Source organism: Mauremys reevesii, linkage group 18 (genome assembly GCF_016161935.1).
Source record: "Mauremys reevesii isolate NIE-2019 linkage group 18, ASM1616193v1, whole genome shotgun sequence".
In the NCBI taxonomy this organism is placed as follows: Eukaryota; Metazoa; Chordata; order Testudines; family Geoemydidae; genus Mauremys; species Mauremys reevesii.
The window spans coordinates 20,067,660-20,095,637 of NC_052640.1; the positions used below are offsets into that span (position 1 = coordinate 20,067,660).

General features: G+C 48.1%; 1 protein-coding gene across 2 annotated transcripts in view; it reads left to right on the top strand.

The window, feature by feature from the left end:
- The window catches only part of GGT5 (gamma-glutamyltransferase 5), a 99,137-nt gene that overhangs the window by 35,449 nt on the left and 35,710 nt on the right, over positions 1-27,978 (top strand). Inside the window, exon 1 of one of the 2 annotated variants that reach the window (XM_039504955.1) lies at positions 20,121-20,583. The exons of the other annotated variant lie outside the window; for it this stretch is intronic. Within the exon in view, the coding sequence (XP_039360889.1) occupies positions 20,285-20,583 (299 nt within the window). The 5' untranslated portion in view covers positions 20,121-20,284. Of the gene's footprint in view, positions 1-20,120; positions 20,584-27,978 lie in introns of those variants that run through there. 2 annotated transcript variants of the gene reach the window in all.

A 27,978-nucleotide genomic window follows, 5' to 3' on the forward strand; every position in this document is an offset into this window, starting at 1 on the left:
AAAAAGTCAGTGGCCATATAGTGAGTGAGTAGAAGGGCTGAGATTTAACACAGGAGTTCCTATCCTCCGTCCCATATTCAGACTAAGAGAGCATGCTGGCACAAAAGCAATGTCTGTGAAATAGCTGAGAGAAGACGTACTCTTTTAAGTGGTGAGCTGTTGTGGGAAAGTGCAGATTGTGAAAGAAATTGGAAGCATAAACCACTCTTGAAGATCCAGTACCACTGAGGATTTTCAAAGTAAAACACAAGTGAAAGAAGAAAAGCCAAGAAAACAAAATCCAAAATCAACCTAATTTTCCTTGACCATCTGGTGAAGGAAGCAATGTTTTCTTGTATTCTTGCATAAGATCGAGGCTATTTCATGCTTGCTGCCAGGGCCTGCAAGGTAGGCCAATACACAGAGTAACAGCAACATGATTACTCTCTGATAGCTGGAAAGAAAGAAGCAAGCTTTCCATTAGCAGCTTATTCTGCTCTTATTTGTACTGAGATGTGCAGATAACTGTTCACCAGAGTTCTGAGCAACACAGGATCTAGCTAGCTAGTTAAATGGTGATTGCTAGCTATCATAATTTCCATGTAAATTAGGACTGTATGGTGAAGTCCCTAGCAGACTTAATGAATCTTCTTTCCCTAGCAGAAGAGATTCTGTTTGCACTCTATTTGGGTGGTTGTGTGGGGTTTCTCAGTGGAGCTTGTTGATTTACATCATCCAAGGATCTGGCCCAGCATTTAAAGAGAAGAGCATCCTGTAATGCTGTACCCCATAATGCTTTATGGGAATATGACGTAACTGGAATATGTTTTGTGCTTCCTGTGCCATGTAACATAGCTCTATAAAGGTTATGATCTACTATATCTATTCATCCTATTTGTACACATATATCATTTTGTATTTGAGGTTAAGAATATTGGATGTATACTTGCTTGATTTCTAAGTAAACTTTGTGAGGCATTTGGTCAGTTTCTTTAGGAAGGAATTCGCAAGGTTAAGTACCCGATCAGGAAGCACTTGGGGAACAATGCATCTTGGAATGCTCCAATCCACATAAGAAGTCTTCCTGGAGACACACAAGATACCATGTGGACAATGGCTTCTGCCTGTAAAGACTGTGAGTCATGCATGGACATGTGACTTGCCCAGGTGACTCCAGAACTCCATCTTGGAGCTGGACTTTGCATAGGAGTGAGGAGAAAGTCTATATAAACCCCTGCGAGACCCCTCCATTTTGTCTTCAGCTGGCTAAAGAGAGAGCCTCTGCACCCCTCAGGATACTTGAAAGAAATTGGAACAAAGGACAGTAACTACAGGGGGTGTGAGTGATTGCTGGACCCAGGCTAAAAGGAGATTAGTCTATAAAAGGGAGCATTCTGGAACTGGTGAGGATCTTATCTGTTTTCAGTTTGATTAGACATAGATTTGCGCATTTTATTTTATTTTGCTTGGTGACTTCCTTTGTTCTGTCTGTTACTACTTGGAACCACTTAAATCCTACTTTCTGTATTTAATAAAATCGCTTTTTACTTATTAATTAACTCAGAGTCTGTATTAATACCCGAGGGAGCAAACAGCTGTGCATATCTCTCTATCAGTGTTATAGAGGGCGAACAATTTATGAATTTACCCTGCATAAGCTTTATAGAGGGTAAAACAGATTTATTTGGGTTTAGACCCCCTTGGGAGTTGGGCATCTGAGTGTTAAAGACAAGCACATTTCTGTGAGCTGCTTTCAGGTAAACCTGCAGCTTTGGGGTAAGTAATTCAGACCCCGGGTCTGTGTTGGAGCAGACAGGAGTGTCAGGCTCAGCAAGACGGTGCTGGAGTCTTGAGCTGTCAGGCAAAGCAGGGATAGAAGTAGTCTTGGCACATCAGGTGGCAGCTCCCAAGGGGGTTTCTGTGATCCAACCCGTCACACATCCTAACAAGTAAGGGGGGAGAATTGAGGAAGGAGGAGGTGATGGGGGAGAAGAGTTGGAAGTTCATATTTGGAAGGAAGGCGATTTCCACGGCATGGCTTTATTCTAAACTCAATAGTGCTGATTACTTGGTTTGCGTTTGAGCTGCAGCTCATGAGTGGAGAATCTGGGTGTACCGTGAACAAACAAGTTGTAAGCAGAGGTGGGCTAAAACCAGAACCATTGATCCAACCACCTTGCTTCACACCCATAACACTGTTTTCTTAAAAGAGAACAAACCCTCTAGTTGTGTGCACCTCAACCAGAGGAGTGGGTGGATGTCACTTGACTCTCCAGTGTATCAGTCAGGAAATGGGCTGGGAATCCTGAATGGAATGGTCTTCTGGTTCCATTTTGCCAGTTTCCCCTTCTCAGAATGAACCACGTCAGTAGGAAAAGTCTTAGGGTATGTGCACCCTGCACCTGGGCACTTGCCTCCAGCCTGGGTATCTGGACACATGCTAGCTCCACTTGAGCTAGCATGCTAAAAATAGCAGCATGGATGTTGTTGCACGGGCAGTGGCACAGATTAGCTATCCAAGCACAAGACCACTCGACCCCCTGGGTCTGAGCGAGGGTTGCTAGCCCATGCCACCGTCCATGCTTCCAGAACATCCACAGTGCTATTCTGAGTGCATTGGTTCCAGTGAAGCTAGCATGAGGCACACTCCCAGCTGCAGTACAGACACACGTGTAGGCCCAGGCTGCAAAGCCCCAGCATGGGCTGCAGGGAAAGGTAGGCTCTGCATCTCTGAAGGCTCCTTCCCCTCTCCCTGGGACCTGTTGCTCATGCCCAATGAAATCTTCTCTACCATAGATTTTGAAACAAATGCTGGACCCATGCCTTAGTCCTGACTCATTGTCTTCACTAGAAGGGTAGCCTGAGCTCATTGCGAGTCAGCAGCATGTTTACAGACTAGGGACAGAGTGGCTAGGCAGCAGTACTGCAGAAATGGACTTAGGGGTTACAGTGGGTGAGAAGCTGGATATGAGTCAACAGTGTGCCCTTGTTGTCAAGAAGGCTAACGGCATTTTGGGCTGTATAAGTAGGGGGGCATTGCCAGCAGATCGAGGGACGTGATCATTCCCCTCTATTCGGCACTGGTGAGGCCTCATCTGGAGTATTGCATCCCGTTTTGGGCCCCACACTACAAGAAGGATGTGGAAAAATTTGGAAGAGTCCAGCGGAGGGCAACAAAAATGATTAGGGGGCTGGAGCACATGACTTATGAGGAGAGGCTGAGGGAACTGGGATTATTTAGTCTGCAGAAGAGAAGAATTAGGGGGGATTTGATAGCTGCTTTCAACTATTTGAAAGGGGGTTCAAAAGAGGATGGATCTAGACTGTTCTCAGTGGTACCAGATGACAGAACAAGGACTAATGGGGGAGGTTTAGGATGGATATTAGGAAAAACTTTTTCACTAGGAGGGTGGTGAAGCACTGGAATGGGTTACCTAGGGAGGTGGTGGAATCTACTTCCTTAGAGGTTTTTAAGGTCAGGCTTGACAAAGCCCTGGCTGGGATGATTTACTTGGGAATTGGTCCCGCTTTGAGCAGGGGATTGGACTAGATGACCTCCTGAGGTCCCTTCCAACCCTGATATTCTATGATTCTATACCTGTGAATTCCTGGAAGAATTTACTCACTTGAAAATTCTCTTTTGGGGGAAATATCTCAAAAATTCCCTTCTTGCTCCATTATCCAGAACAATCAGCCTCACCAGGGTTACCAGAGTGAGGCTGAGCTTGCCATCAGATGGACTGTAAGGAGAAATTTCTCTTTTGCTTCTATATTCCAGTAACTATCATTAGGGAGTTTTTAGAATGACACCAAAAGTGTGTAATCTTTGTAGATACAGCTGGTCCCTGCATGTAAATCATTATCAGCCCTGAGCAGCACAGTGAGCTAAACTTCACAAAGCCCATAGCACAAGTTTGTCAGAACTGGCTTTCCAAGTGTGGCAGAAAGAGAGGGGTTTCCTGAAAGCTCTACATCCTGAAACCCGCTCTTTCTGCTGTGAGTGCCCCTTTAATCCATATGGGCAGGCCCTGTTCTAAGTTCCCTGTAAACTGTGTGGCTGCTGGGCCAGGACGTGCCCACGGGAGGGGGGCCCCTCTTCCAGCCCCTCCCTAGCCCCGGACCTGCTGTGGCTGGGGGAGAGGAACCCCTCCCGTGGCCCCAACCTAGCCCAGCCCACAACCTGCCCTGGCAGGTCTGGGGCTGAGTTGGGGTTGGGGGGAGGGGCAGCCCAAACCCAGCCCCAACCCGGACCTGTTGCAGCTAGAGGAGGGGCACCTATCCCGTGGTCTCAGCCATAGGCATGCGCAGCACATTTCATTGGGGTGAGCACCCAGGGAATTTTTTTTTTTAAAGGCAAACATCATAAAAGTTGGAGTGCGGGAGGGAGTGTGGGGTATGGGAGAGGGTGCGGTGTGCAGGAAGGGGCTCAGGGCAAGGGTTTGGGGCAGAGGAGGGGTGTGGAGTGTATGAGGAGGCTCAGGGAAAGGGGTATGGGGTGCCACAGGGGGATCAGGACAGGGAGTTGGGGTGCAGGGTGCAGCAGGGGGATCAGGGCAGGGGGTTGGGGTGTGAGGTGCAGGCAGGGGTTAGGGCAGGGGTTGGGGTACAGGAGGGGTGCAGGGTGCAACGGGGCTCAGGGCAGGGAGTTGGAGTTCATGGGGGTGTGAGGTGCAGGCAGGGGGCTTAGGGCAGGGAGTTGGGGTGCAGGGTGCAGCAGGGGGCTCAGGGCAGGGGGTTGGGGTATGAGGTGCAGGCAGGGGCTTAAGGCAGGGAGTTGGGTTGCAGGCAGGGGGCTCAGGGCAGGGAGTTGGGGGGTGGGATGCAGGAGGGGGCTCAGGGCAAGGGGTTGGGGGTGAGGTGCAGGCAGGTGGCTCAGAACAGGGGGTTGGGGTGCAGGAGGGGTGTGGGGTGTGGCAGGGAGTTGGGGCAGGGTGCAGGAGGGGGTCAGGGCAAGGGGTTGGGGGTGAGGTGCAGGCAGGGGGTTGGGGGTGCAGGAGGGGTGCAGGGAGTGGCAGGTGGCTCAGAGCAGGGAGTTGGATTGCAGGAGGGGTGCGGGGTGCAGGAGGGGGCTCAGGGCAGAGGGTTGTGGTGCGAGGTGCAGGCAGGGGGCTCAGGGCAGGGGTTGGGGTGCAGGCGGGTGTGGGGTGCAGGCAGGGGGCTTAGGGCAGGGAGTTGGGGTGCAGCAGGGGCTCAGGACAGGGAGTTGGGGTGCAGGAGGGGTGTGGGGTGCAGGCAGGAGGCCCAGGGCAGGGAGTTGGGGTGCAGGGCGTAGGCAGGGGGCTCAGGGCAGGGGTTGGGGTGCAGGAGGCCCAGGGCAGGGAGTTGGGGGACAGGGTGCAGGAGGAGTTCAGTCTCTGGCCCGGCGCCGCTTACCTGCAGCGGCACGCTCCCTGCCCACCTGCCCTGGCCCCACGAGCACCACTCACCACGTCCCAGTGCAGCCCTGGGGGGCCCACAGGGCTCCAGATGCTGCCCTTGCCATGCCCCCAGGTACCTCCCCCGAAGCTCCCATTGGCCGTGGTTCCCCGTTCCCAGCCAATGGGAGCTGTGGGGGGCGGTGCCTGGAGCAACCCAGGGAGCCCTCTCCCCCCCTTCCCCCGGCCCCCAGGGACGTGTTGCTGTGCCAGCAGCTTCTGAGAGCAGCGCGGGGCCTGCGGCACCACGGGGGGCAAATCCCGTGGGCCGGATCCAAAGCCCTGAGGGGCCAGATCTGGCCCGTGGGCATTAGGGTGTGCCTGGGCTGGTTCAGACCCACCCCCAGATTTCTCCCCCAACTGTAGGAAACTCTGCAAACTTCACCCCGCCACCTTGTGCGTCCTGCACCCATCACTTCTCAGCTGCAGCGGGAGGGATCTCTGTACAGGGAGCTGCTCCCCCCAGCCACCCAATCCCCGTGCATCCAGACCCCCTCAGACCCTCCCACCAAGCGTCACCCCCCACACACCCAGAACCCCCCAACAAGCCCCTGTGCGTCCAGATCCCCCCCACACTGAGCCTCCCGCACCCAGATTGCCCCACACAGAACTCTCTCAACCCACACCTGCAGCCCCCCACACTAAGCCCTCCACACTTGGATCCTGCCTTGCTGAGCCTGCCTGCCCACACCTGGTGCACCTAGCACAGAGGGGCAGGGCCCTGCGGTGTTTCTGGGGCAGGCCTGGTCCTTGCGCTGTGTCAGGGTTGGGTGCAGCCTCACTGCTGAGTCCGTGTCCTGGGGGAAGCTGCACAGTGATCTCCTACCTCTGTACAGCTAGTGGCCTATGCTCCTCACTGACATGCTGGAGCCTCCACATTTACTGAACAAATAAAATTTGCAGAATTTTGCATAACTTTAAAGTATTGTGCACAGAATTTTTATTTTTTGGGGGCGCAGAATGCCCTCAGGAGTAAATAATGGAACATTAATACAACATCCGAAATCATGGCCAGAAAGATTCCAGAGCTTAATTTTGCGTGATCATCATTGCACTGAGTGTGATTACAAGTAATTTCCTATGCAGTTTTCCACTGTATTGTTCTTTGGACATGTTGTGATACACGGTTTGATGTTTATAATAGGACAAAATTTGAGTCAGTCATTTCTCAGTGCCTGTTTGACAACGTAAATAAGGAAATACTGCTGGGAAACAGAGGGGTCAATGGCCTCTGTGCAGGGAGAGGGGCTGATGAATTCCTGTAGCGCTGAATGATGAATGAATGAATACTGAATGTTCTCTTATTGTATAATGTCTTTCCTGGGGGCAAGGATGGAGTTAATGCAAATTCCCCAACTCTGGTTATGAAAAAAAACTAGTCTTGTGAAGCTTCGCCCCGAGGAGGGGGTGATTGCCTGCTGATCTAAAGACTGATAGGAACTTGTAACTATGAGGAAAACCCAGTTGTAAGTTTTGAAGGACTGACACCTACCAGAGCCCTAGGTTGGAGTTGGCGATGATCTCTGCTCAGCTTTTTAGCATGCATGTAGGTTCTTTTATTGTTTTAATGTTTTCTCTGTAATGTTTTCACTTTCAGAACAAATGCGCTTGCTTAGAAAGAGCTGTATAATAACTTATAACTGCAGGCAATACACCGGTCATAGCCCTTGGGAAAAGGCAAAATGCAGGTGCTGGCCTTTTTAGGCAATCTGGGTTGCGGGGATTATCAGTATAAATCAGAGAGCTATGCAGCCTTAAAATCCCTGACCAGCAGGGAGTGAGACATGGCTCTCTGCCCAGGAGAGATGATGGCTGGGATCTAGAAGCCTAAAGTGAGTCCCCCTGGATGGACCATGGGTAACAGCTAATTTACACCCCCATCATTTTATATGTATAGTTGGGATGTTTTCTAATATGTATTATTGTGCATTTATCAACATTGAATTTCATCTGCCATTTTGTTGCCCAGTAACCCAGTTTTGTGAGATCCCTTTTGTAACTCTTTTGCAGGCAGCTTTGGACTTAACTATCTTGAGTAATTTTGTATCATCTGCAAATTTTGCCAACTCACTGTTTACCCCTTTTTCCAGATCATTTCTGAATATGTTGAACAGCACTGGTCCCAGTACAGATCCTTGGGGGACACCACTATTTACCCCATCTCCATTCTGAAAACTGACTATTTAGTCCTGCCTTTTGTTTCCTCTCTTTTAACCAGTTATTGTTTCATGAGAGGACCTTCCCTCTTATCCCATGCTGCCTACTTTGCTTAACAGCCTTTGTTGAGAGACTTTGTCAAAGGTTTTCCGAAAGTCCAAGTACAATCATTTTGCTCACTAATGTACTTCTTGACCCTAATTTAGCCAATGCAAAGTTCAGATAAAGTTCACTGTAGGTACTTCTGGGTGGGAGACAAGCCCCTTCTTTGTTCTATGGCTTCATAATTTTCAGTCATTGCCATAATTGTTCTAATGAGTTTTTATCTTTAAGAAAACATGTCCTGCTGGATTCGTTCCAAAATCCAATTAAAGAGCTAATGATGAAATTACAAGGTTCCACTAATCTAATCTGGAGTGTGGCTGCACTGTTGAGAGTAGAGGTAAAGTGTTGGTGCTGTTCCGGAAACCGCCTGGTTATCGTCAACAAATAGAATAATTACAAATAAATTAATGAACCTCATCCCTGTGCAGTGGGGCAGCTCAAGGCCTGTGCAGTGCTAAATTCCATTTAAACCTTATTTTGAGGACTTACACTGATCCTCTGCAAAAGAGAGAATTTCATCCAAATGAGAACAAAGGATCGATAGTTTGGCTCTCACCACATTTTTTTGTTGGGACTCCTCCTCCTACAGGCCCTGGCCATAAATTAGCTTGGAGTCAAACCCAGGAGAAGGTCCAGAACAACTGTGTTTTGATGCTTCCAAGTTAATGCCCTACTTCATTTGCTCATTCTTTTACTCTTGGTCTCCTTTCTAACAGTGAAATATGTAATGGTCTGTATGGTTGTATGCTCCTAGCACAACATGGTTGGAATATAGTTGGGCTTCTAGGAAGTACAAAAAATAAAATGTAGATCAGTTGGCTACATAGTCCCAAACCAGAAAGCAGCCTGTGGTAGGAAGAGAGACTGAGATACAGTCTGATACAAGGGCAATTGTATCAGAGGCCTGCTATGAGGCCTCAGCTAAAGTAGTGGGCAAGCTTTACTAATGTACAGCAAAGTTAGCAAAAGTCAGGCTGACTTTAAAGCTCACAGAATCAGGCAAGAACAGGGCTGATATTGCAGAAATACACATTCCTAAGAAGTGCTAAGCACAGAACACTTACGCAAGAGTGCGCGTCCCAATATCAAGTGGTACCAAAACATCACGATATCAAGGATGGTACAAAAACATTCCCCAGAGATAACGAACACACTGACTCCTCCTAAAAGATAAGGTCAGGATAACAGTATGTAATAAAAATGTTTTGGTCAAACCAACAGGTACAAGGCAATGGGTAATAACTAGCCACGTCAGGGGGCAATGACTATGTCAGAGGCAGTACTTAACTTGTTTGTATCAGGGTATAAAGATGTATCTCAGAGGGAGTGTCTTTGTCCAGCCGAGGCGGGAATGGAAAGTCCTGCCATTCACTGAGCTGTGTCCATCGTCATGGGCATACATGTCTTAGTATCCTCATAGAGTCTGCCAGGTGCTGTTACCATGCTTTGTCGACAATAAAGCTGGCCAGGTGTCTTCGTACCTTAACAGATCTTGTGGTCACTGGGCGGTTCGCTTGAGGTCTGTGGTGCCGGCTGTCTACGCAGAGCTGGGACAGCACACAGGGAGAACACACACACACAGCTGAACATCTAACCACACAGCCATGTTGTTTCAAAAGGCTTGTGCACCACTCAAAACCTTTGTTTTGAGAATGTGAGTAGTGCATCAGCTCCATGCTGCCTGCCTGCACAGGAGTGTATTTTACACACAGGAGCCTAGGTCTCTTAAAGTAGAGTTTCTGTAGTTTCCTTTTTCTGATGACAATAACAAGAAGTTGTGTAGGGCCCTGTATGTTCTGTGACCAGGCATACATATACCTCCACTTATCTCCTACTCATATCCCTCAAAGACGTAAACCAAGATGAGCAACAGAAAATCATGATGGGTAAGTTTCATCTCCCTTTCTTTTTACATGCTGAAAGACCATACAGGAACAGCGTTTTCTCAGATGGAGCATAGCCAGGTTTCTTACCTTCAGCTAGAACAGTATCACTTGCTTCCCTGAACCTAATCTCTTTAATTTTGAAGATGGGAGGCACATCAGCATTAAGACCCCGATTCGGGAAAACACTTAACATGTGCTCAACAGACCCACTGACTTCAGTAGCACCTAAGCATGTGCTTAAAGTTAAGAGCATGCTTAACTCTTTTCCTGACTAGAGGTGTTTTCCTGTATCAGGGTCTATAGTTGGTCCGATGGTGAACATGCATTTTATCACACAGGCTAAGAATCAATAAACAAAAGTGAGACATGAGCAGAAAATTCTTCATCACAATTTTACAAATGTCTTGGAACTCATTTTTCACACCTCATTTTTAACATGTACAAAACCTCATATCTGTGCACACAAAATTCAGTACAGCCCACCTGTGTGCAAAGGAAGTTTATATGCACACTGCTATGTTTTTGCATATTCAAACATTAAATGCAAGAAAATGCACCCTCAAAAACCTAGGTGAAAAGAAAGTACCCCAAAAACTTTCCCCCACGAAACTATGAGCACAATTGTAGAGGCCGCAGTTAGTCGCTTTTGCAAGTGTCCTTACATGTTTCTTGAGCTCATGTAACTTAATTATATTAGAAACAACTGGTGTCCCATGGTTAGAAATATGTTTGCTCAAGGGGGAGAAGAACAATGTAAGAATATATCCAATTTAGTTTCTTGTTTCATGATGATTGGGACCTTTCCCAGAATCTTTCAACGAGAGTAAACTTGATTTAGAGCAGTCTCATTTGTCCAAGACTATCACTGTAATTGTTTATTATAGTAACAAACAGCGTTGTAGATGTGCGTGGGTCTCTGCCGACAAATACAAAAAAGAGAGAGGCCCTACCTTACGGCTGTTACAATGCAGTTTAGACAGTGTAAAGCTAAAGAAGAGGGAAGGGGAGAGATTGTCATATAAAATCATGAGAATTTGCATTGCTGAAGTTTGACATGTGTCGTCTTGTCATTACAGGACTATTATTTATGTAAGTTGCTTTATTTAAAGGCAGTAGAGTGGGGGTTTTGGTTATTGGACAAAGGCCCATTGAAACTAACTTTATGTTCTGAGCAGCTGTACCTGGTTGTCTGTTCAGTGATACTCTTTGTCAGTCCCTCCACCCACCCCTATTTACGATTTGGGACTGCAAAAGAATAGGGGGGTTGGGGAAAATGCAACCCTTGAAAATCTAAAATCCTTTGCAGACCTCTGGAAAGCTCAGCTGCCTTTTGTCTTTGATTCTCATCACTGTTGTCAAATGCTCCCTGGAATGTTGCAGTGCTGAGCAGAGGAGCTGCCATAACAAAGAGGAGGGTGGAATGCTCTGATACAAGCTATCTGATAAAAGCACAGAGCATCCCACCCTCCTCTTTGTTATCCCTTTAAAAAACTATCCACAATTTCAAAGGTGTTTGCAAGTGGAGCAAAGGAAGTTGCTTATACAAGGCTGAATGTTTTAGATATCAAGTGGACTGAATCATAGAATGATAGAATCATTGAATATCAGGGTTGGAAGGAACCTCAGGAGGTCATCTAGTCCAACCCCCTGCTCAAAGCAGGACCAATCCCCAACTAAATCATCCCAGCCAGGGCTTTGTCAAGCCTGACCTTAAAAACCTCTAAGGAAGGAGATTCCACCACCTCCCTAGGGAACCCATTCCAGTGCTTCATCACCTAGTGAAAAAGTTTTTCCTAATATCCAACCTAAACTTCCCTCATTGCAACTTGAGACCATTACTCCTTGTTCTGTCACTGAGGGCTTGTCTACACGGGCACTTTACAGCGCTGCAACTTTCTTGCTCGGGGTGTGAAAAAAACACCCCTGAGCGCAGCAAGTTTCAGTGCTGTAAAGTACCAGTGAAGACAGTGCACCAGTACTGGGACCCCACCTCCTCCTGGGACCTTTCCGTCCCCCTGACTGCTGATGGTTTTTTTTGTTTGACTCTCTCCTCTGGTTGTTGTTTTTTTAATAAAAGAATTGTGTTGATCTGAAAGCAATCTTTATTCTATTAATTGAAAGCAAATAGAGCCCTGCAACGCAACAGTCAGTTATGTTAAACCTTCGTAGTGCATCGTCTGCACCAATCACAGTCACCTCCTAGCATTACAAGCACTGCACTCCCGAGCATAGCAACAAATATTAGTGGCTTTCAGCTTTAAATAACTGCCTCAAGGCATCCTTGATCCTTATGCCCCGCGCTGCTCCCCTGTAATAGCCCTGGTCTCTGTTCAAACTCAGCCTCCAGGCACTGTGCCTCTGCGGTCAAGTCTGGACTGCAGCTTTCACCCTTCTCTTCACCAGGGCTGCCCGGGGGGGTGGGGGAATTTGCCCCGGGCCCCATAGTATTCTATAGTATTGCAACTTTTTTTTATGGAAGGGGCCCCCGAAATTGCTTTGCCCCAAGCCCCCTGAATCCTCTGGGCAGCCCTGCCCTTCACAAGTATTATGGAGCGTACAGCATGCGGCTATAAGCATAGGAATACTGTCATCAGCCAGGTCCAGCTTCCCATATAGGCAACGCCAGTGGGCCTTTAAATGGCCAAAAGCACACTCAGCAGTCATTCTGCATTTGCTCAGCCTGTTGTTGAACTGCTCCTGGCTGCTGTCAAGGTCAGGGGCGGCTCTAGTAATTGCGGCGCCCCAAGCAGGGCGGCACACCGCGGGGGGCACTCTGGCGGTCACCGGTCCCGTGGCTCCGGTGCACCTCCTGCAGACGTGCCTGCGGAGGGTCCGCTGGTCCCGCGGCTCGGGTGGACCTCCCGCAGGCGTGCCTGCGGATGCTCCACCCGAGCCGCAGGACCAGCGGACCCTCCGCAGCCATGCCTGCGGGAGGTCCACCGGAGCCGCCTGCCGCCCTCCCGGCGGCACGCCGCCCCAAGTGCGCGCTTGGCACACTGGGGTCTAGAGCCGGCCCTGGTCAAGATGCCCTGTGTATGGATTCGTAAGCCACGGCATTAAGGGGTAGGTGGGGTCTCCCAGAATCACAATGGGCATTTGGACTTCCCCTACAGTGATCTGGTCTGGGAAGAAAGTCCCTGCTTGCAGCTTTCTGAACATGCCAGTGTTCCAAAGCATGCATGTGTCATGCACCTTTCCAGACCAGCCTGTGTTAATGTCCATGAAACGCCCATGGTGATCCACAAGCACCTGGAGAACCATAGAGAAATACCCTTTGCGATTAATGTACTCGGTGGCTGGGTGGTCCGGTGCCAGAATTGGAATATGCGTGCCATCTATCACCCCTCCGCAATTAGGGAAACTCATTTGTGCAAAGTCATCCACAATGTCATGCACGTTTCCAAGAGTCATGGTCTTTCGGAGCCGAATGTGATTAATGGCCCTGAACACTTCTGTCAACACGAGTCCTATGGTCAACTTTCTCACTCTGAACTGGTTAGCAACCGATCGATAGCAGTTTGGAGTAGCCAGTTTCCACAATGCAATTGCCACATGCTTCTCCAACAGCAGGATAGCTCTCATTCTCGTGTCTTTGTGCCACAGGGCTCGGGCGAGCTCATCACACAGTCCCATGAATGTGGCTTTCCTCATCCGAAAGTTCTGCAGCCACTGCTCGTCATCCCAGATGTGCATGATGATGTGATCCCACCACTCAGTGCTTGTTTCCCAAGCCCAAAAGCGGCGTTCCACAATGGTGAGCATGGCTGTGAATGCCACAAGCAATCTCGTATCGTAGCTAGTACGTGTGATGAGATCAATGTCGCACTCCTCTTGCCTTTGTAGTTTAAGGAATAACTCCACTGCCACTCGTGACGTGTTAGAGCGAGCAGCATACTGGTCAACAGTTCGAGATCCATTCGTGCAGCCCGAAGAGGCAGGGCACACAGTACACAAACCATTGAAAGCTGGTGCCAAATGTGGACGGAAGCACAGGGATTGCTGGGATGTGAAGCAATGCACCACGGAGCATTGGGACAGGACCCAGGATGCCCTGTGATCCCCTCTGTCTTCCCAGAACTCTTAGCAGCAGAAGAGGAAAAAATACTCTGTGGGATAGCTCCCCCGAGTGCACCGTTCTGAATACCGCTGCAAGTGCCGCAAATGTGAACATGCTATTGCGCAGGCAGCTGACAGTGTGAACACACAACAGCGGTTTCCCTTCAGTGCTCTCTGAGCGGCGCTGTTAGTCCCGGCACTGTAACTCTGCCAGTGTAGACATGCCCTTAGTAAACTGTCATTTGTACTGAATTATATCACCTGATCTATTAGGCACTTGTCTGGAGCCTTAGGTGCTCTTATTCCATGGATATGGTACTAGAGTAGTTTCGAAGTCAGGAGACCCTGAGGTTCTGCCATTGACTCCCGATGTGACCTTTGGGCAAATTACAAGTATCTTTGTGCCTCAGTTTCCTCACTGTAAAGGACTGTGAGCTCAAAGGATGGAAAGTTTCTATGTAAGTGGTGGGCCAAATTCTGTCCTTGGTTACACACACACATTTCCACTGAAATCACTGGAGTTGCTTAGGTGTAAATGAGGCTGAATCTTGCCAGGTGGGTTTATCATGGACCGTGTGCATACGGCTAAGTACACGTCCTGGCTTTGTAGGCTGAATGAAAGTTAGGCGCCTGTCTCTGTTCTTCTTCATTTCCATTTCCCTCTGCCAGGGAGCAGCACCTTCCCTCCCAGTCCTTTGGGAGCTGGTGATTGCTCTTCCATTGTAACCCAAGCCATCCAGTTTTGTTTTCACTATGCATGCCTCTCCTTGCGTAATTTTCAGCAACCCAGTTCACAGATATGCTGTGGCTTCATGCCTGTGTGTTCTCAGAGGCAATTCTGCTCCAGTAACAACAAAGTGCACAGCGTGCCAATCACTGCCTCCTTCCATGGCCGGATTAACCTTGTGTGGGCCCGGCGCCAAATATATTTGTGGGCCCCCATGGAGGCAATGGAGCATGGCGCAGGGACGTCACTCCCCAGAGCGAGGGGTCAGCCAGAGGCAATGGGGCATGGCATGGCAGGGGCGGTCCTGTTCCGCCCAGCCGGTGGCACTATTTACAAACCGGCAGTTGCCAGACGCACAGTGGCCCGCCCGGCCCTGTGCTGCTGGCACGTCCTTTCCCCTCAGGGGCAGGCCTATGCCGCGCCACACAGACCCCCTGCCCAACACTGGAACATCCCCCTGTTTCCCTATGGCCAGAGCTCCCCCAGACCCACTATGCCCAGCACCTCCCCCAACTCCTCCCACAAATGCACAACACCACCCTTGTCCAGTGCCCCCCTGCCCACAGCCCCACCTAAACTGCCCAGCACCCACCACAGAACCCCCCACTCCCTAGTGCCCCAACACACACAGATCTTCCCCACCACCTCACAGCCCAGCACCCCCCGAAACCCACTCCCCACCCCCTGCCTCGCAGCCACACTCACTGGCCCTGCTGGGAGGTGACTGTGTCTGCCAGACCGAGCCAGCAGCGCAGCCAGAGCTGGTCCCAGGGCTGGGAATCACTCTGGCCCTCGGGAGTGGCAGGATCAGCCAGGCTCTCTCAAGACGCATTTGCCTGGAGGGGCCCAGGCAAGCCCTCCACCCTCACCCCAACCCCCCATTGGCTGAGACTAGCCAGGCTTCTGCACCAGTCCCAGGCAGCTCAGCTCTGGGGAGACAGGCGGGGCCCCACAGGCGGTGGGAAGCAGAGACTGCCCAGAGCTGGAGGTGCCCGAGGGTCCAGCCAGGAGACAGAGAGGAGCAGGGCAGTGGGGCCAGGGGGTGGAGAGGATCCCTCGGCCTCAGGAGCAAGTGATGGGTGGCAGGGAGCCAGTGAGCTGGTGGGGTCTTGGGACGCAGTGCAAGCAGAGCAGGACAGGACCCCTTCTGATCATGGGCCCGGCTCCATTGTAAACCCAGCACTGCCTCCTTCACATAGGAGATCTGAGGCTTTTCTGTAGCTTCATAGTGTAATGAGAGGGGATGTATATTAGAGGGCTAGGCAGGAAACAACATGCTTCTCTTCTTGAAGATTAGCCAATTTTTTTATCTTCATCCAACAAGCCTGTTCAACTGATAGACAAAATCCGTGGCTTACTTGGCCAGATGGCCATGCAAATTTGCATTGATCTTTAACCAAGTGACATAGTTTTCCAGGTGAAGCTATAATACTATAAATACCAAAATCTAATTAACTGCTAAGTCTTCATCCCTCTTATTGAGCATGGTGCCTCTCTCATTCTGTGATTCAGGCGGAGCTGACAGCCTCTGTGTCTGTGGCGGAGGTGTCGCAAGAGGTTCAAGACCAGGCAAACAAAATGTTTTTTAAATTGAGTTGGGTTGCTGAGGGGGGTGTGACATTGCACTCCATATGTTTTATGAAAATATGCTTATGAATGTGAAGATAATGTAACTGGAATATGCTTTATGCAAAAGTTCTCTTGTAATGTATAATTGCAAACAGGGGCGGCTCCAGGCCCCAGCACGCCAAGCGTGTGCTTGGGGCGGCATGCCGCGGGGGGTGCTCTGCCAGTTGCCGGGAGGGTGGCAGGCAGGCAACCTTCGGTGGCATGCCTGCGGAGGGTCCCCCGGTCTCGTGGCTTCGGTGGACCTTCCACAGGCATGCCTGCGGAGGGTCCCCCAGTCTCGTGGCTTCGGTGGAGCCGCGGGACCAGTGGACCCTCCACAGGCACGCTTGCAGGAGGTCCACCGGAGCCGTGGGACCGGCGACCGGCAGAGCGCCCCCTGCGGCATGCCGCTGTGCTTGGGACGGTGAAATGTCTAGAGCCGCCCCTGATTGCAAAGCTTATAATCTACTGAGTGTGTTCATCCTATTTGTATGCATGTATCATCCTTGTATCTGAAGCTAGAATTATGAAGTATAACTCTGAGGTCCTATTGTAACTATGCAAAGTGTGGGCCATTAATGGTGGATTAGAATCTTGATGGCTCCCATTGACTAGGACAATTGGTTGTGAATGGGTTTATTTGAAGTATTACAACAGGAGCTTGTTTTGTTACCTTTTATTTCCAGCCTATGAAGATCTTTGCCCATTCTTACAGAGAAACCATATTCTGCAGCCCTTTCCTTCGCAGGTGTTGTATTATCCTTCTGAGCCCATGCGAATAGTGCAAATATCCAGTGAAAATCCACCGTTGTCTCCACTTCACATTTATCTCCTTTTGCTAACCTGTATTCCCCTTTTCACACCTCTGCTACAAGTGAGGCTCTGCAGCTGTATTAACTCCAGGCCTATACAGGATCAATCACAAAATGTTCAGGTGCCTCACACATTTTGGTAGTTTGTACTATTAAAACATTGATGTTTAAAATCTTAGCCCTATGTTGTTCCCCCTAGATCAGCATATGGAGAGGCCCCTCCCCAGCTGGATCCTCCCCCCCTTCTGAGTGGAAAGGGGGCCATGGGGGACCAGAGCCACTGTACAAGGGTATGGGGCCTCCTTAAGATACCCTGTGAACGGCCAGATTTGGGGCAGGCCTTTTCTGCGTAGCAACGACGACTTGATGGACAAATGTGAGGCGATCTGCTTTTGGATATTCCCCTCCTGCCTCCCCCATCCTGTGGATTTGTTCTTGATGGGGATGGACTGGGGCCTGGTCATTTTCCTTGCACACTGAATCACTATCTTGCAATTTTAAAAGATGTTTTAGAGACTTGTTATTTGCAACCGCTACCTCTGTACGTCCATGGAAAGTTATATAGGGATATGGAGGAAAGTGGAAGTCCTCACTGTTCTTTATTCCATTCATAGACCACCATTAACCCAGGTCCTGATTTGGCAAAAGAATCTTCACATGGAGACCTTTACTCCTGTTCAGAACTCCACTGTAGTTAATGAGAGGGCAGGGTACTCAGCACCCTGCAAGCTCAGGCCCTTAAGGTTCTGTTCATTCCTTTTACTGAATGAAAGGTGTGTATGCTACGGGATTTGTATAATTAAAGAACATTACCTATTGCCCTCTGGAGTCCCTCCAATTTTGGATCACCGGAGCAGGGTTGCCTTCTTATCTTCAATCCCCTGAGGGGCCCTGATGACTTTTCTCATAAAACAGCTGGTTTCCGAGAGAGGCAAACTGCCATTTGAAAAGAGCCTCATTAAGGGAGAAAGAATTTTCATGGAGACTAGATTAGCATGTCAGGGACATGTTTGGCTCTCAGTTAAAATTACACTGAGCTTGCCAGAGTTCTTAGTTCAAAGAACTGCTGCTGGAATGAGCAAGGAAAGTACTTCCAACACTCAGACCAGCTGCCTTTGTGACTAGTATGAGTTGATGTTGGCTTCCCCAGAACCTGCACCTTTTCTATAGTGCCTCCTAGAGGTTGGGATTGACACAGCTACCACTGTGCATGGTCTGTGAGCTCCCCATATTCAGCATACTTACACAATTCCCTATAGTCTGTAAGCTCCTTCCTAGCCAGTTGCTCCTGCACCATTCCCTGTAGTGACTTCTTTTGGGAGAGGTTGGGACAGGAATAGCTGTGAGCTTCCCCACAACCCATTCCATGTAGAGGCAGTTGCTGGAAAATCCCAACACTGAAGTACACGTGCATGGATAACCTCCTTCGGTGTCTTCTCAAAAACAAAACAAACCCACTAACAATATGAGTCCTTTCTCAGGGACGTGACATCTTGTTCGGGTAATTGTGAGAGTAGAACTCCTCAGCAAAGAGATTATAGACTCCAAGGTGTAGGAATGAACTACATGCTGTCCTACAATGCAAAATATGATAAATAGTTGCCACCAGGATGTATTCATAGACGAGGTGTTCTATTCTTATCAGTTTTAATAACACTTGGCAATTATATATCACTTTGCATTCTCAAAGACCTTCACAAACATCAGCTAATTAATCTTTACAGTGCCCATGTGAAGGACAATTTACTGTGAGAAGTATAGTATTGGATGGTCTTGGATCCTGCACTGTTTTGAGCCAGCACTTAACCTCTTCAGGGTACGCCAGAGCTGGGGTCTCAAAAGACTCTTCCATAGGAACATGGGAATTGTCATTCCAGGTAAGACCACTGGTCCGTCTCTTCCAGTATCCTGTCTCTACCAGTGCCCAGTACCAGATGCTTTAGAAGAAAGTGGTAGACATCCCATAACAGGTAAGTTTGGAATAACCTGCCCATAGGGGAAATTTCTTCCCAATTCCATCAGTTAGTGATTGTTTAGCCCCCTTAAAGCAGGAGGGCTTATATTACTCAACTTTTTTTTTACCCTAGCTAAATGTGGATGATAATGTGGATGTTCTCATTATCCATATAGATGTCTATTTTCAGTTTGGTAAGCAATTTCCAAATTGACATATCTTGAAAAGTTTGGGAGAAGGATGGTACAGAATTCCAAAAAAGAGGAATGATACATGAATAAAGGATTTTTAAAATTATTATCCCCATTTGATTAATTAGACAGCAATTCTGTTAATGACTGCAGTGAAAATTAAGAGGTAAATAAAATGGTTTGGGGCCCTGGGAATTGATTCTTACAAACTTTTTATTTTTGTGTTAGTAATTCTTAATGGGTGAGTTTCACTATATTTAAAATGGTTAGATCTTGAAGTCTTTCATTTTTATACAGTTCTTACTCAGGCAGAATTCTCATTGAAGTGTGTATATCTGTGTATCTTATGCCTTTGAGCTATATTCTTAAATGTACAAGGATTTCGCTGTCTGTAGAGACCAGCAGCCACTTTGTGTTCAGCAGCTCAGTGCAGACTGTTACAGACGACACACACGTACTATCTCTAGATTAATTTACTTTGGTTCTTTTTGCTTGATCTCTGAATTTAAAATAAAGTCCATTCTGGTTGAAAGTATGAGAGTTCACTCTGTGTAGAGAAAATCAATGTCTGTGGCAGTTTTGTCTGAGGAAAGAATGAGTAAAAACTCAGGCAGTGATCTACCTACATGTTTAACTTTACTGCCATGAGAGTCCCACTGTGGTCAATGGGTACTACTACTCATGGAAGAAGTTAAGCACATACGTGTTTGCAGGATCAATGTATGAGTAAGGATCCCAGGGCTTAGCCCAAAGATGTAGTCCAGGAGAGATTGCATGATACAGGGTCCATCCTGCCTCATCTACCTCTGCTTGGAGGTTTGCAGCTGGCACATGCAGAGAATTAGGCTTTGTCTACACTGGAACTTTGTTGGCAAAACTTTTGTCGTTCGGGGTGTTAAAAAAACACTCCCTCCGAATGACAAAAGTTTTACCGACGAAAAGCGCTGGTGTGAACAGCGCTTTGTCAGCAGGAGCGCTCTCCTGCTAACAAGGCAGCTGCTGCCCATTGGGGGTGGAAGTTTTTTGTTGGTGGGAGAGCTCTTCCCCGCCGACAAACAGCAGCTACACTGCACGCCTTTTAGCACACAGCGGTAGTGGCAGAGCTGTGTTGCTAAAAGGTGGCTCTGAAAGCAGAGAAGTGTTGTGAAAGGTTGAAGATTTTCCGCTAGAAATGCTCCAGGAGCAAATGGGTTAATAGTTTTAATCTCAACTTTCAAAGCAATCTTTGGAGTGTTCTGCCAAAAAAAGCAATTTATGTTCATAAGAGAGGAAAAAGTCTTACTGAGATTTGTGTGCGTAAGAGTGTTCTGCACACACATTTCTTAACAGACATATCAAGGCACTTAACAGACTGTTTCCTTCAAAGCCACTGTGGGGCAGTCACTGAGCCCGTTAATGCGAGCTCCCTCCTATAGCTCTCAGTGCCCCAGAGCAAGACAAGACAGGAGTCTCCGCCAGACCAGACGCAAGTCTTTACTAACAACAGGACTGAAATCCTCTCTCTCTGCTGCACTGGGGAACGTCAGGATAGCCATGTCTACAAGGAAGATCTGCTGTCTTGTGCTGCTGGTCCTAGGGCTCCTGGCTATTACAGTTTCTGTCATTGTAATCCTGGCGCTGCCCAAGTGTGCTCCTGGAAGTTATCTGCATGCTGCTGTAGCAGCTGACACTGAAATCTGTTCGGACATTGGCAGGTAGGTGCATGGACTTTTCTGTTTGGAACTTGTATATGTAGTGCACGATATAGAGCCAGAGTGAAAGACAGGTAGATAATACTAGAGGTTATAGTTAAAACCAGCACGTCCCAGTGACTGAGCAGGAGGCACTGGGTTTTACCTTCTCCCCTAATCCTCAGTCTGAAGAGTTATGCCAGATACCTGAGCACAAGCTCCTGATCGTAAGAGCTCTGAAGTCAAACATTTAGCCTTACATACCAGTAGGATATTCCTTTCCTTCTCTCACATCTAAGTCTGGCTGCTCTGCAAACCTGTCTGTTTCCTGAGGGTGCAGATAATGACTGTCACTCGTATTTGAGTGTGACTACGACTGGAACCCACAAGGCATCTCTTAAGGAGAAGCAGGCAGTAGCTTAATCCCTCTTCACTGGGCAGTAATCTCTGTTCAGCAAGACTTTAGAAACAAACTGAGAGAAGGTGAGGAGGAGAACATAGAGGGGAGAAGTGGTATTAGGCTGCAGGGAAAGACAAGCACCTATGCTTGTGGGTAGCACTGCCCAGGCTGGTCGAAATATCCTTTATATCCATAAAAGAGGAAGCATGGGGAAATTATTTCATTTAATTATCTTATCAGTACTGAAGAAACAAAGGCAAATGTTTTGCAGCTCTCCAGATCCCTTGTGTGGAGAGCTAGGGAACTTCTGATAGATCTTTATGGAAACAGGTATGACTCAGTTCCCCTCTCCCTTTGTATTGTTTTGCCTGGGTGTGAAGGAATTAATTCCTTTCTGGAAACAAGACAGGCGACGCATTGATTGGGGCGGGAAAGGGGGCAACGTCATATAAGCATGAATGAACTATCAAGAACTCTCAACCTGTAGAAGCTATAGAATCATAGTCTCCTCAGACCATTTTATCAACTTTGGGTTGTGTGTATCTGTTTAGACTTGGGGAGGAGGGGCGGGAGGTGCAGGAGTTTTCTGCAAGAACTAAAGGTGGGGGATTAATGCAAATCCCTAGGCAAGTTAACAAGTCTGGAGAGGCAGCACCCCTCTGGGGAAAATGGCATCTCCTGGTTTGTGTGTATTGAAGAAGGCTACCAAAGAACTGAGAACTCTCTAATGCAGGGGTAGGCAACCTATGGCACACGTGCCAAAGGCGGCACATGAGCTGATTTCCAGTGGCACTCACACTGCCCGGGTCCTGGCCACCGGTCTGGGGGGCTCTGCATTGTAATTTAATTTTAAATGAAGCTTCTTAAACATTTTAAAAACCTCATTTACTTTACATACAACGATAGTTTAGTTATATATTATAGACTTATAGAAAGAGACCTTCTAAAAACGTTAAAATGTATTACTGGCACGTGAAACCTTAAATCAGAATGAAGTGCCCTGCACTTAAACACTAAATGGAGACTCGGCACAGCACTTCTGAAAGGTTGCCGACCCCTGCTCTAATGTGACCACCTTATCATAAGGGAGGTGTCACTCTCATTGGATCCAAGAACTCATTACACTGTGTGAGACAGACCCTGACATAAGGGTATGAAGGACTTTGGACCCTGTCAGGGTCTCCACGTTGAAGAGGGGTGACACCTGCTAGGGGTGACAGGTATGCATGTAAACTCTGGCTGTCAAGATACAGTATGTTATCTCGGTGAATTGTAGGAGGAATTGCTGACTAAATCTCTGGTCTGGAGGGAAAGGTGGGTTCCTACCTTGAGTAAGGTGATGGCTAGAGGCTTGAGACTTGAGTAGGGTGCCCTCAAAGAGGCCATGAAGGAGCTAGAGGTGCAGCTAGCTTTGGAACTTGTGGCACCTGGCTCAGTGAGTGGCCGAGTCAGTAGGAGGTGAGGGCTCAGCACCTCATGTGATCCGACCCTGACCCATGACTCAAGCCACTTATGACAGCAGCATCATTTCAAAGGCATCATTTTCTCTTGTCTGCACTGAGTGTTATGCTAGCATCCAGCCCTGACTCACATTTACTGCCACCATGGCCTGTCAGGGAGCATTGCTATGCTATTGGAATAAGGATGGCCCAATGTTAGGGAGCTACATGAGTGGCTAGGGAGAGTGGGATTCAATACCCGGCTTCAACACAGACTTTCTGGGTAACCTTGGGCAAGTGTCTCACTGTACCTCAGTTCTCTCTCCATGCCTCACAGGGGTGCCGTGAGGGCAAATCCATTAATGACTGTGAGGTGATCGGGTACTGTGGTGATGTGGGCCAGAGAGGTTCCTGAGAAAGACAGATACAAGGACAGGTCTCTAGCTAGCCTCAGCCAAACCTCACTTAGAATAGATTAGAATAGAATCATAGGACTGGAAGGGACCACAAGAGGTCATCTAGTCCAGTCCCCTGCACTCATGGCAGGACTAAGTATGATCTAGATCAGTGTTTCCCAAACTTGGGACGTTGCTCGTGTAGGGAAAGCCCCTGGCAGGCCAGGCCCACTTGTTTACTTGCCCTGGCCGCAGGTCCGACCGATCGCGGCTCCCACTGGCCGCGGTTCGCTGCTGCAGGCCAATGGGGGCTGCGGGAAGCGGCAGCCAGTACGTCCCTCAGCCCGTGCCGCTTCCAGCGGCCCGCATTGGCCTGGAGCAGCGAACTGTGGCCAGTGGGAGCCGCGATTGGCCGGATTTGCGGACACGGCAGGTAAACAAACCATCCCGTCCCGCCAGGGGCTTTCTCTTCACAAGCGGCATCCCAAGTTTGGGAAACACTGATCTAGACTATTCCTGAGAGGTGTTTGTCTAGACTGTTCTTAAAAATCTCCAATGATGGAGATTCCACAACCTCCCTAGGCAATTTATTCCAGTGCTTAACCACCCTGACAGTTAGTAATGTCCAGCCTAAACCTCCCTTGCTGCAATTTAAGCCCATTGCTTCTTGTCCTATCCTCAGAGGTTAAGAACAGTTTTTCTCCTTCCTCCTTGTAACACCTTTTATGTACTTGTAAACCCCTCTCAGTCTTCTCTTCTCCAGACTAAACAAACCCAGTTTTTTTAATCTTCCCTCATAGGTCATGTTTTCTGGACCTTTAATCATTTTTGCTGCTCTTCTTTGGACTTTCTCCAATTTGTCCACATCTTTCCTGAAATGTGGCGCCCAGAACTGCACACAATATTCCAGTGCCTTGGTTATAATACATCCCAGAATGATGCTGAATTTTTTTGCAACAATGTTACATTGTTGACTCATATTTAGCTTGTGGTCCACTATGACCCCCAGATCCCTTTCCCAGGCAGTCATTTCCCACTTTGTATGTGTGTAACTGATTGTTCCTTCCTAAGTGGATTACTTTCCACGTCTCTTTGTTTTCTGTCCAGCATTTCAGACTGGACAATAAAGAAAACCCTGTTGTTGGTGGTGTTTCTGAGTCCCTGCTTCAGGGAGCAGGGCTATTGCATTGCTGGGGCACATGCATGAAAGCCACGGGAAAACGAATGAAGTATCCAACTCAGCTAACATGGGGATTTTCCTATTCAGATGCCAATGCTGTGGTGGGGACTGTTGTATACAGGTATCAGTCTGCTCCTCTCCTCCCTCCAGGCTTTCTCCCACGGTCACCTCGGCTGCTCCCAGGGCTTCAGCCATCGCCTTTATGTTGGTGACTTGGAAATCTACCTCACTGCACCATGCACCTCCCTGCTTCTGCCCATTTCCCACACATTCAGCTCCCTCTCTGACCTCTGACACAACTGATAATCTTTCCTTTCCTCCAAAACCTTCCCTTCTCTCTGGTTCCTCTTTTCACCAGCAACTGCACCACCCTCCCTGTCACATAGTATCACCCTTGAGCCTCATTCTGCTCCTACCATCTATCTTCTCACCAAATCCCATTGCTACTTCCTCTGTAGCATCTCTGAAACCTGCCTTCTCCTCCTGGCTCACACTTTTGTGTTGGAGCTGCCATCGTCTCTTCCCCACCATCCCACACAGAGCTCCCTTCAGCCCATGTCGCTTTGACGCTATCCAGTTTTCTATCCCTGGATTTCTGTTTCAGTACTGAATGAAAGTGACTCAAGTGATTACAAAGGCTCAAATCCCTAAAGTCAAAGCAGCTCTCCTGAACCCTGACCTAGTTATTTCCAGATTTTGAAACTTTACTGGTTTTTATTCTTCAGTCAAAATATTTTTTTAATAAAGTGTCTGCCACATGCTTTACAGTGAGCAGCCATTAATGAATGGAGATAAGGTTCCTGTGGTGTGACATACTGCAGCATCTCACAAGCTTCCTGACTGTCTGATTAACAATGTTTAAATCAACACTTGATCTGAGCTCCAAGGAGCCAAAAGCAACCCAGGCCCCATCCAACTCCAATTAAAACCAAAGGAAAGATTCCATTTACTTCAAGAGAAGTTCAACTGGGCCCCTTATAATAGGAGCAGCTGTTCCCTGTCCTGAGGACAAAGCCCTCTGGGCACTGCTCTTTTCCACTCTAATGAAGTGTTTGTCTGGAACTGCACCAGTGAGTGAAGCTGGGGAGATGGGAGGATGCTCTTAGGAAAGTCTGTGTCCTTCACTGACCTGACCCTGTACTTGAACCTGGGCAGCAGTATAACTCCAGGGTTCTACTCCAGGCGCTTCAACTAACCTGTGGTTGGCAACTTGCAACCTCTCTGTGCCACAGTTTCCCCATTTATGATGATGATAATTCCACCTAGTGGATGTTTTTGAGGCTTGGTTCACTATAATGTTTCTAAAGCCCTTTAGATCCTTTAGAGAAAAAAGCTGTACATATGTGAAGTCTCACTGTCCTTACTGGCATCACTCACAGATTCTGTGCTAGATTTATTGTTACTAACTCAGTGGCTAAGAGAAAGCATCTCCGGCTTCTGGTCATAAAAGGATTTCCAGTGCTGAAAGACGACTAGGTCCCTTGTGGTGTAATGGTATGCGTATGGAGGATGGAGAGGGGGATAGGACTATTATATTATTGTCTCTTCCTGCCAGTCCAGTCTACAGACCCTGGACAGAGAGTGTATGTAGTAGATTGAGTAGGAAACCTGAGTGCATCCAAACTTTTCCTTTGTGGGAGCCATAGATGTTTGAAATCCACAGATGTGAATTTTGTGGCCTCGGTCCAGCTCCAACAATGGGGTCTCTTTCCCTCTTGGCCCACAAAGCGTACAGAGGGAGAAGTATCTAAACATGAATCCTGAGGAATCTGTTTGTCCTTAGCATTCTGCACAGAGGTGTAGTCAGACCAGGTACCATCCCCCACACATGCCCTGGATCTCCCAGTCACAGTGCATCCTTTTCCTTCTCTGCTTTTTTAGGTCATTATAACCCCCTGTGTGAGCATTAGAAGAGGCTTTTCCTCCCAAGCAGACAAAAGACTATGTATTCCCATCCCCGCCTGCCTCCATCCACCTCCTGGTGGGGCTGTCTGCTCAGAGCTCTGGGCAGAAACCCACCTGCCCCAATCACCACCTCTGCAGTTGTCATAAACAGATAGTTAAGGGTTAAGGTCTCTTTTACCTGTAAAGGGTTAACATGCAGTACCTGGTGACCACCTGACCAGAGGACCAATCAGAGACGAGATAATTTCAAATCTCTGTGGAGGGAAGCCTTTGTCTGTGTTTTCTTTGTTTGTCTCAGAACTCTTTTTGAATCTAAGAAAGGCCAGTCATGTCTCCAAGTTCTCCTGGAGTAGTTTCTACTAATTAATAGTGAGTATTAATTAGAAAGGCAAATTAGTCTTATGATTTGTTTTCTACATTTGCAATTGTGTGTTTGCTAAAGGAAATGCTTTATTCCTGTTGCTGATATTGCTTTTACTGAAAAAGGGGGGAGGGGGAACTCTCTCCAGAGATTGATAAGTTTAGACCCTGTATGGTTCTATCTTGGATTACAGAGACAAGTTACTTTCTTTTTATTCTTTAATAAATTCTTTTCTATTAAGGACTTGTTTGGTCTTTCCTTGGGTGGATTCTCAGGGAAAGAGAAGGGGGAATGGTTTATTTCTCCTGGGTGTAAGAACTCCATGGATTTGGGGCTCTTGGTATCCCCTAGGATTTTGGGGAAGGACTGTGTCTCAATCCACATTTCCTGATTGAGTGGTGGCAGCTTACTAGATCTAAACTAGGATTTTAGTTTAGAGGGAAACCAAGTCAGGTCCCCACATTGGAGCCCAACAGCTCAAAGTGGGGGTGAGACCCCATGACATGGTGGCAGAATACATGCGGGTCCCCATCTTTGAACCCACAAGCTCAAAGTGGGGGTGAGATCCCAGGACAGCAGTATTCTGTTTTGCCCGCTCTTGTTTCTGAAACTGAAAGTGGGGGCATGAGCCAGCAACAGGGGGTGACAGAGGATTTTGGAAAGATAGACCACAGAAGAAGAGTTTGTTCCTTGCAGAGGAAAGGCAGGGCCAGTTGGGAATCACTGCAGCCGGGAATCCTGTCTTGACTTGACCTTCCCTCCCAGCAGCTATCAATCTTCCAACCTCCCCAGTACATACAAAAGAGAATGCTGGAAACTAGTCTCTTTCGAAACAGCATCCCCCAGGGGCTTTGCTAGTTTCCTTGTGGCTAAGCCCCTAAAGGATGGGGGAGCTGGGAAGGCGAAAAATTTTATAACCAAGCGATGTTCACATTAATATGACTCCCACATCCTAAGCCAAGGATACGCTACAAAAGTCATTTGCAGTTTTGAAGACCTCTGGTGTTCCTTGTGAATCTTTCTCCGCATCCCAAGGGATCTCCTCCTAGTTTAAGCATTATCAGCTTGGGCACTAAACATTCCATAGGAACAGCTGTCGCCTTTACTCCTGATAAGCCATCTGAGTCAGACAAGTCAAGGGTGGTGTTGTCCTCAGGCCCAAGCTTGCATGAAGAAGAAGAAATATCTCCCAAGAGTATTTAATGCCTTCACATGTCCAGGATTTACCCAATTGCAGCTACTACTGCAGGAGTTGTTCATTAACTGGCTTTAGGCAGGAGGCTCTAGAAGCTTTATAGCCTCCTGCATCATAACTAGGCCCGATTGTTTGACGTGGCCAAAAATGGGAAAATTTACAATTTTAGTAAAAATAGAAAAAAAGAAAGTCACGGGGAGGGGGCAGGGACGGCATCGAAAGCAGCAGCCTGGCTCCAGTCATCTCTGTGTGAGGCAGAAATGGATAAGTCGGACTGATGTGCAGAGGAATGTGAAACTGCAGAGATCGGAGAGCTGCTGCGAGGCCACCAGGCTAGCCCTGCCTAGCAGCAGCAGCAGCAGCAGCAAAGCCCACACAGCTAAACACTTGGTTTTTAATTATAGGTGTTTTCATTTAATCCTTGGCTCCTTAAAATTGGTCCTTATCTGCCCAGATCCTTTTTTAGCCTGTGCTTGAACCTCCCCCTGTCTATGTGGAGGCCTATGCCCAATGTTTAACCTGACCTCTGTGCACACAATTAGCC